Source organism: Papilio polytes, unplaced genomic scaffold, assembly GCF_000836215.1.
Source record: "Papilio polytes unplaced genomic scaffold, Ppol_1.0 DF821400.1, whole genome shotgun sequence".
NCBI classification, from domain to species: Eukaryota; Metazoa; Arthropoda; class Insecta; order Lepidoptera; family Papilionidae; genus Papilio; species Papilio polytes.
In genome coordinates, this window is record NW_013527804.1 from 340,063 (window position 1) to 350,447 (window position 10,385).

A 10,385-nucleotide genomic window follows, 5' to 3' on the forward strand; every position below is an offset into this window, starting at 1 on the left:
ATTCAACATTTTAAGTTAGAACAATATAAACTATCTATACTATTGTAATAAACACACACTTCTTTGTTGCCTAAGATCTCAGCAATTACAGCATATTTTTAAATAACTCTTTTTTTAATAAAAAGCCCTACACTTACCTCACGCTTTAGGCTATATATTTTCACGCCGTTAAACTTAGGGGTATATATTTTGGATAAAAACCCTAACGTAGAAAAGAGACCATAAGTTGTTGTCAACATCAAGGAAGCAAGGTTGCCATGGTTTGACATGTCATGTCACTGACATTTGCAATTGATAATTTGACAAATGTAAACAATAATATAAAATTTTCATAATTTTATGCGGATGAAGCCGCACGGGAACAGCTAGTTCTGTAGTATTGCTTATAAACATTTTATTTTATTCTCCTATGATATTAAAACAATATTTTCATTTTACCAGAACTCGTAAGTTCTAATTAAGTAGAGAATTTATTAAAGCGACTCGTGTCGTTGAAAAATTCATTAATTTTGAACCGCGATGACATTTCCTTAAAGCGTTTGAATAATGACACCCTAAACTTCCTTATATTAAAACGCACTGAAATGATAAGATTAAAAAAAATACGTCTTTGCAAATAACGATGGAAAAATATTGTGTCGTTTGAAAGAGGGCGGGAAAATATTATCGTATGACAATTATGTCAAGTGAAAACAAAATGTACAAATTAACATAGAGTTTAAAATATTAACTGAGAATTTACAGTTGTAAAAAATATCTTACCACCTATTATAATTAAAAAGGGCAAAAAAAGCAAAAAAAACTCATCAAAAGTTATTTAATATGTTCATGTCATATTAAACACATTTTCACATTTTCCCTGCATAAGCCTATAAATCTATATTCTAGACTAACTAGGTCTTTCAATAGACACTAGACTGATATTACCTGTAAGGCGATGACGTTAGTTGATTAATTATGCACACAGTTTTAGCTCCATACGAACGCTTCAGGAAGTTGCGAGCTATTGAAATAAATTATTCAACATCCTTTATTGGCTCTGAACGGACGGTATTACGGAAACTTCACGTGTCTTATATCCTGATTGAATATAGTATAGTTCAGTTAACGTAATAGGAAGTTAGAATTGAAAATAATAGAATTAAAAGTACAGTCAGCTGCATCAAACATCTATCCATTGACTAAATTATGTATTAAACTCTTCTCGTGAGAAAGTCATAATATACAACGCAACAATATTACGGGTTGATTTATTTAAAATTAGCGATTGTCTAGCTCCCTTACCGCTCTCTAGTACCCCAAGAATGTTTTATCTCAGTAGTAATTCGCGTTCGGTTTATAAAATTTATATGAAGGTATTTTTATGTTAGTAACATGAATTTGGTATAGATGTAGAGGAGAGTCAGGAAGAACATATAGGCTACTCACTTTTGTTTTTTTTTTTAATTCCACGCGGACGGAGTCGAGTGCGTAAGATAATATGTCATAAAATTTAGGCTACAGATGTCACAGTTCATGAAACAATAGATAGAGAAAATAAAGCTAAATACAATTTTTTAAACAAAAAATATCGAAGGTAGAGAGCCAAAAATTTACACTGTAATTTTACTTTAATTAACTATAAAAATGCAATATAAGTTTCCGTTTAAAATTATATTTCGTAAAAATATGTTAAACTCACACACACACACACACACACACACACGCGCGCGCGCGCACACACACAAGCTACTCTAAAGTATCTAGAATCAACATTACAAAAAGAAAACACTTCAGCCACTACATTACGGTGAAATTTTAATTTTTTAATTCAATTTAATATGAAAATGTGGAGAGAGAGGTAATTAACAGATATGAACAGGAAAAACGTTCGTGACTTGGAAATTCTTAAAACCCAAGCCTACTACAGTAATCCTATTAAGTGCTAGTGATGTGCGTACATGAATAATAGTTGTCGATAATATTTTTTACATCGTATCATACTAATATTATAAATGCGAAAGTTTAGATGGATGGATGTTTGTTAGATAGTCTAAACGGCTGAACGGATTTCAATTAGATTTGGTACAGATGTAGAATGTCTGAAAAAACACATAGGCTACTTGCTGTTTTTGTAAGCTAGAAAACATAAATGTAAGTTTTATTGAACGAAATACAAAATGTAAGTTCAAATTTTAAGGATTTACAAACAAGCAATCATTCTCAATATAAAATAACACCAACGTTATCCGCAACGATTCAAATTCATTTCACTATTGACCGAAAAAATTATAGGCCATTCCAAACGGACTCTTGCCGTCCAGATTGATAAAATATTTTAAAGAATAGAGAAGCACTTTAAACTGATGTGCATGTATGTAGATGTATGAATGGTAGAATCAAGAGAGGTATGTTAGGACTGTGCCGAATAGAAGTGTGGTCTGCCCACCCCTTTGACTTACGAGCGTGAATTGTTGTTATATGTATATCTTTTTGACCAACTTTCCAAAGAAGGAGGTATACGATTCTGTATATTTTTTGTACTTCTCGTATTTGTGGAATTTATTATTATTAGTAAAAATTTACTAATTAGTAACTTAATATTTTAAATGATATCGATAAACTCGGTATTGACGAGAACGTAACTAGTAAAAAAGCTACCAAAAACTTGGCAAAGTAGAATTCCGACCAATTAATTCCTCAAAAACTGTGAACGAGAGGACAGGAGCGTTCGGGATGTGCCGGGGGAGGGGAGGAAGAGGGGACGTTTTAATATCGGTTTACGACGTTCATAGCCGCGTCTGCTAAAAACTGTTCCGACAAAAAGATGTTTTCAAGTTACGCAAATATGACATCTATGAACAAAGAAATAAGAACCATATTTTTACGAGTTGACCGGTTTAGTAATAAATCAAATCGTAATTCTTTTTTTTGTCTCAGACATCAAAAATCAATCATTAATTCTATTGTATAAAATTAATTTATCTTTCTTTGACTTCAAAAGGAAAGACTGAAAAGTATAATTATTTTAAAGTCTCATTAAACAAAATATACTTAAGAAAATTAACTAGTTTTGCTATAACGTAGAACTCCGTTGTAACTAAAATAAAATACTCCTGTTTGGTAACTAAAAGACTTTAGTCAGTACAGCAACTGTATTCATAAACTGTTTACATACTGGCTTATCTAGAAAATCAAATGGAACCTCATTTTTAAAATTTAAAACATGTTACATAAAATAAAAGCAAAATAAATGAAAACATCTTTAAAGAAAATTTTACAACTGCTTCAAACGAACAGAGCTAATTTTACAAATGGCTTCCGCAAAACCATTTCCTATTTTAATATTTTTACCAAAGAAAATCCCGTTAATTGTCACTTCCTTGCCGATCCCTTTCTAAATTAGCCGAGGGCATTAATTAGGGTATTTGAGGGCTTTTCCAAGGGAATTTCCTTAACAAGTGTTCTTTGCGAACGATCGAGGGGACATAAAAAGTGTAGACAAAAGCTTTATTTTTAAGATCGAGAATCGTAAAGCAAACTGTCAATATAAGGCCTTTAATATGTATGTTGCTTTAAGTTTTCGACCTATAGTTGAGCAAGAAATATACCGGGGCACGTAACCAATGCGCTGCGTTTAGTTGTATCAGAAAATCATACTAATATTTTAATACGAAGGTTAGATGGATGGATGGATGTTTGTAGCCTTAACGGCTGATCGGATTTTAATGAAATTTGGTATTTTAATTCCACGCGGAAGTCGCGGGCGGAAGCTAGTAAAGAAATAAAACATGATGTCACAACTATTGTACAAAATCGTGTGTCATTTGACATCGACAAGAGGGCGCTAGTGAGCATAATTGTGTTTGAAATATGCCCACCGAAAACTTCACCGAAATGGATAAGATATTTAAGTCTAATACTGACTGTATTTTTTGTCTTTTTTGAGATGTCCGTGTACATCAGCCCTTAAAACTATTGTCCGTCTATCGAACTAAAACAATGGACTAGTCCAGTCACGTATCGTTTTAGATATCGAAACCCTGATATAAGATTTAACTTCAAATAGATTAAATCGATATAATTAAGAAAATAAACAAAGGAGTACAATAGAAATGTTTTGTTTTAAAATTGCTACTAAACTTCAATACAAAAACAAATAGATTTTACTAATGCTAAAGTATTTTATTGTTATCTATTGTATAAATGTAAACTAGTACCATTGATAAAATTTACTTTATTTGCTGACAAACTATTTACAATATTTAGTAAAATTGCAAATCGCTAGCTTCACATCTTGCACTCATTCGCGCCTAAATATCATTGTTGTTTTTTTTTTATTCAAATTATGTCTAATCCTTTTTTAGCGGCCAGTGCGACGTTAAATATTCATTTATAATATTTTGCAACTTCAACAATTAAAATTTTACTAAAACTACCTTATAAAAGATGTGAATATTTAATACAAATGTGCATTTCATTTTGTTGTCAGCGCCATCTATGATCAAAAATTGGTTAACCATCTATTGTCCGCGATACTGAAATTTAAAAACAAAAGTATTAATTTAGTCTGTCTTTTCTTAAACTAAGTTTTATATCTCTACTTTTCCAAAAGGTTGGTTCTGGAAACTTCTAAAAAACATCCATCTAATAATAATAATAATAATAATAATAATAATAAAGATTCTTTATTGTCAATCATTGATTGAAGGATCAATATTGCTTTGGCTCCTTAACTAGGAATTCCTGTGTTTAAGGAGCCAATGCCTTCCCTTTCAGTTACCTTTTAACAACAAAAAATAAAATAAAAAAAAAAAACTTAAGTATCGCATGAAACCATACAAAATTAAAGAAAAAATAAACCTACTGTTAATTAGTAATAGTAAACTGAAGTTAAAGATAATGAATCACTTCTTACCCGTCTGTCATGTGTGTTGGTGTGAGTAATTGTATGATTGCGAATGTGTGTATGTGAGATTAAGTAAGTGTGTGAGTGTGTGTGTAATAATTGAAATATTCATCTTTATAAAAAATGTTTTTATTTTTATGTTAATTCTTTATCTCTTGTTTCATGTTTTCGTGCAGCAAAAGCAGATAGAAATGGTAAGTTATTTACTCGTATATAATATAACAACCTATATAGTATAACAATCTTATTGAATAAAAACATATTACTGAGACCTTTTAGATATAAAATCATTGACAATTAAGAGATTAACAAACAGAACACTTTAAAACTGTATTTAGTTACATTTATTTACAATATCAAATTATTTAGTAAAATGAGATATAATTATTAAAAGCGAAATTTTAAGACTTTCGTAGGATTAATATTATTTATTTTTTTAAATTATAATTAAATATCCCAACGCAGTGTTAAAAACAAGTAATTTACTTAATTACTTAAAGGTTTCAAGTAAATTGGTAACATCAGACAATGTACACAAAAGCTTTTTAAGTTATCTTCTATGCATAATTAGTGGTCATTTACATTGCTAATAGTTCGTTATAACATGATTTTACTAGATGTGGCAACTTTTGTTAAAAAACTTTTAAAATCACCTTTAAAATTAATGTGACTGTTTATGTTATAGCGAAATAATCTATTTTGCTTCTCAATATAGATAACAAAATAAAATAATATACATATTCGTTTAATATATTTAGGGCTGTCCCAACACTAACCGATAGAGCCTCAGATAGTTTAAAAATGACGTCACTGTCAGGTAAAACAAAGTCCGATATTTCCATCACATATTTTACACGTTGTTATCAGACAATTTACAATTTGGTGGGACAGACCCTTAAAGTCTCTAGTCAATTTATTTTGTCGTAAATCTATCTATTTAAACGTTTTGCTAGTACGCTCTCCTTATAATGCTTGTCCCTTCCATAAACTTTACATCATACCCCAACTCAAGACAAAGACAAGTTGACAGTTTGAGATTGTCACCGCCCGAGGATGGGCAGAATTAGAATTTTATAGCCATACAACTCGACGAAGAATTATAACTTCTAACTGTTTAATGGTTTTCAATTTTAGATAATTTGTTATTCAAATCGATTGTCTCAAGTTAGCTCAGATTTGTAATAAATTAAACGCGAAAGGGAACATCATATATATTCAATAAATGTTTAAATAACGTATATTCATCCCTTCGTTGTTAAGCAACAGTTTAAAAACAATATTTATAACACAAAATCCCAATATTTAGTACCTTTGGGACAACTATCTCCTACACCTAACTAAAGCGCACTACTTAATCTTTGATTCTTAACCATATACAGAGTGATTCAACATTCGTGACTAAATCCAACTTGACGTTCGAGGCAACTCGCTTTGAGAACGGCCGCAAGTTTCGATGCGAAGCGATAAATGACGTCATGATAGAGACCAAAGAACATCCTATACATGCTACCAGAGAACTGGAGGTTTGGTGTAAGTATACTAAGATGATAATATATGATGATATAGCTTTTGCCCGCGACTGCTTCCGCTTGGAGTAAAAAAAATAGTGAGTAGCCTGTGTTCTTCCAGACTATCTTCTACATCTATGCCAAATTTCATCGAGATCTGTTCAACCGTTTAGGCTACAAACTCTAACAAACATCTATCCATCTAAACTTTCACATTTATAATATAAGTAAGAATTAAAATAGTATAGTATAAAGTAATATTGATCTAATTGAAAATACAGCATCCTGTATTTATATTACTCTATGTGTGTTTTATTAATCATGTCCTTTTCTTTGAAGAGATATAAATAAAAATAACCTAAAAATATTGATTACAGATCCTCCGCTAGTACATTTAGAACCAAAAAACATAACAGTAGTCGAAGGTGCGAAAATTCTACTCAAATGTGAATATGAAAGTAATCCTTCTTCTCTCAATGAAGTTATTTGGTAAGAATTTGCTGCAATTTGTAATCATAGTTAAAATACGCGTATCCAGATACCGTATTCTGTTGACAAAGACCATTTTTTAAGTATTCCCTTTGTAACTGAATCCATAAGTTCGCTGTCGTCTAAAATATTGCGTTCCATTGTATTGTCTATACTATACTAATATAATAAAGCGTACACACTTCTTATTTATGTAGGATTTCAATCTCAGTATATTTTTAATAAAAAGCCCTACAGTTACAAAATAATTTAGGCTGTAAATCACGCTATTAAACTAAGGGAGTAAATGAATTGGAAAAAATGTTATTCGTCTTGCGGAAAAGGGACAAAAACTACACCCCTAAGCAGCAAAGAAGGAAGATTGCTAGTAACGGTAATTGTTATCCAATGTCAACAGCCTTCGTTGTCATTTGTGCATTTAAAATAAGCAATTGTTAAATGTAAACAATAAACTTTGTACTTTCATGCGAATGAAGCCGCACCGAAAGTCTACTTTTAGATGAAACTAACTATTACATTTCGTCCACGTGAAATTATAAGTTTATGTTACTCACCTTTCTAACGTTGAAAATATTTTTTAAAAATCGCCCAGTAGTATTTAAGTTATTTCGATACATACAAAAACACAAATCTTAGTATAGACACTAGTCTACTAAAGACTAATTTATAATATTAGGATAGACTTGCTGTTGTTCGCGACTTTGTCCGCGTGAAATTAAAAAAAAACATGCGTTACGCACAGATAAATGACCTTTCTAACGATGAAAACATTCTTTAAATCGGCCCAATAGTTTTTGAGTTATTTCAAAACAAAAACACAAATCTTTCCTCTTTATATTTGTATAGATAGGTATATGTACCGCAGTTCACGAATAGATTTAACGTCGAAGGTACCGCAACGGTGAGAAACTGAACGTGAACAGTTCCCACTACGAAGGAGGAACGACCGAGCAGCACGCGCTCATCATCGTGTCCTCGCGCGGAGCAGACCTGGGCAACTACAGCTGTCTGCTCGCCAACACGGTGGGGCAGGGCACCACCAACGAGACCATACATGTTAATATTCTATGTAAGTATTAGTTTTTGCATGCCAAGTGTCTTTTACTTACCTAGCGGTCGCCGGCGACTCTGTTCACGCATATAAATGTGTTCCGACTATGTTGTTCATGTTTTTCATCGAGATCCGTTCAGTTTAGATTACACAAACAAACATTCATCCAAACCTTCGCATGTATAATATAAGCAAAGATATAAAGGGAATATATAGACTAGTCATGAACATTTTTTCACTGGTAACTTTTTTTAAAGGTACCATGTTGTCAAGTTTACGCTACCTCATGTCTATGTATTGACATGTCATAAAACATTTTACAGAGTTAAAAATAAGCTGTATCTTTATGTTTTAAATGAACTAAAGAAGATAAAATAAAAACATTTAAATTTAATGACATCTGTTGGCATGTAATTGAAATATAATTTGTGGACCTAATCAATAGATGGCGTTAGTTAGTAATGAAAAATCAGTGTCAACTATGCTTCCTCTATATTGAAATCTCTTTGAATATTAGCGAGATCTTGTTATAAAATTTTCTTAAATGTAATACATTAGGAAGTTTGAGAGTAGCCCCCATAGTAGAGAAAGGAGTAAAAGGTTAGCATGGTATGGGCATGTTATGAGGAGGGATGAATCGCATGTTACAAGGAGAACGTTAGTTATGAGTGTGGAAGGGTACATCGGTAGAGGTAGACCTAGAAAGAGATGGATGGATTGTGTAAAAGGTGACATGATCAAAAAGGGAGTGATGACTGAGATGACGTATGATAGAGTTATGTGGAGGACAAAAACCTGTTGCGCCGACCCTACGGGAGTAGGATAAGGAGATGATGATGATGATGTAATACATGATCTTTGAGTAAGAAGAAGGACGTTAGTTATGAGAGTGGAGGCAGTAGACAGACATGAGCGGATGAGGTGGGAGCGGCAGGAGGACAAAGAGGAAGTGCAGTGTGTGCTGGCGCAGACAAGCCGGGCGTGCGGCTGCAGATGAGCGCGCGCAGCCCGCTGCTGGAGACGGAGCACCGCAACGTGACGCTGAGCTGCGAGGTGGCGTCCGGCAACCCGCCGCTGCTGGACGAGGTCATCTGGTACCTGGATGGAGAAATGCTGAAGCACCTTCCCGAGTGCAATGGAACTAACGGTAGGTGTACAACGAAACAAACTGTTTCTTCAAAATAAGGGGATAATCTTAAAGGATTCCTGGATGTAGATCAGGTTTTATGGACATTAACAAGTCTAGCTGAATTACAACATTGTCAGCTTTTACGGAGTCCGCTTTTTTAGGAAAGATGTATTCGTAATTGTCGTTTGCACTCTATATTCTAAGCATTTTTGCATCTCTTGACTTTCAGCAAGGTCAGTTCTGAAACAATGTAATATCCATCCACATATTGAAGCATTTTAACCTAATCTTTTTGAAATGGCAGAGATAAGAATCTTGTATTTTTTGGATTTCTTCTGTATAAAAGAGCATAGGGATTCTAAGGGGTTACAAATAAAGAGTTATCAAATTTTTGATTACCACATTAATATTTTTAACTAGCTTTCGCCCGCGACTCTGTCCGCCTGGAATAAAAGTCCATGTATGTCTATCCTCTACATATGAGAATCATCTAGATCCGTTTAGCAGTTTAAGTTAACTCTAACAAACATCCATCTAAACTTTCTCAATAAGAGCAGTACATTTTCAATGTTTCTTCTCTAACAGACAGTCTGTGCAACGACGTGGACCCCTCGATGCTGCTGCTGCAGGACACCACGAAGAGTTTCCACGGCAACTACTCCTGCAAGGGCAAGAACGTCGCGGGCTGGGGCGACGAGAGCGCCAAGACTGAGCTGGTCGTCAACTGTAAGTACTTATTTACTAGCTTTCGTCCGCGACTCCGTCCGCGTGCTAATAAATAGAACAAAACTAGCCTATGTGTCCTCTACATCTATGACAAATTTCATCAAGAACTTTTGTTTTATTTTTCTTTTAACAATACAAAACCATAAAAACTAGTTTAAAATATAAAACGCTAAGTAAACCTCAATGGTTTTTCACAATGGCTTCAGTGGCTTGAGTACATAAATATGTGTTCAATAGTTTAGGCTACAAACTAACAAAAATAATCGAATAAAACAACTTGTCGTATGTATGACAATACAATATACATACGTTTTTAGAATTTATACTTGACTAGGTTCCGCCCGCGACTCCGTCCGCGTGGAATTAAAAAAAAATCAAAAGTAAGTAGTACACGTGTTCTTCCAGACTATCCTCTACATCCATACCAAGTTCCATCGAAATCCGTTGAGCAGTTTAGGCTACAAACTCTAACAAACATCCATCTAAACTTCCGCATTTATGATACTAGTGCGCCTTCCCTCCGGGACTCGTGCGTTCTGGTCTCTCGCCAAGGCTGTCCAGGGGAATTTCTGTAAGCCGTCTCTACCTTCTTTG

The 10,385-nt window shown here is 33.4% G+C and overlaps 1 protein-coding gene across 7 annotated transcripts in view; it reads left to right on the forward strand.

Moving 5' to 3' along the window:
* LOC106108902 (hemicentin-1) overlaps positions 1–10,385 on the forward strand; it is a 329,995-nt gene that overhangs the window by 298,652 nt on the left and 20,958 nt on the right. For all 7 annotated transcript variants that reach the window (XM_013290240.1, XM_013290235.1, XM_013290234.1 and 4 more), the window contains exons 8-13: positions 5,065–5,082; positions 6,268–6,418; positions 6,774–6,885; positions 7,776–7,954; positions 8,907–9,083; positions 9,651–9,791. In XM_013290240.1, coding sequence (XP_013145694.1) covers positions 5,065–5,082; positions 6,268–6,418; positions 6,774–6,885; positions 7,776–7,954; positions 8,907–9,083; positions 9,651–9,791 — 778 coding nt within the window. The remainder of the gene's footprint in view (positions 1–5,064; positions 5,083–6,267; positions 6,419–6,773; positions 6,886–7,775; positions 7,955–8,906; positions 9,084–9,650; positions 9,792–10,385) is intronic.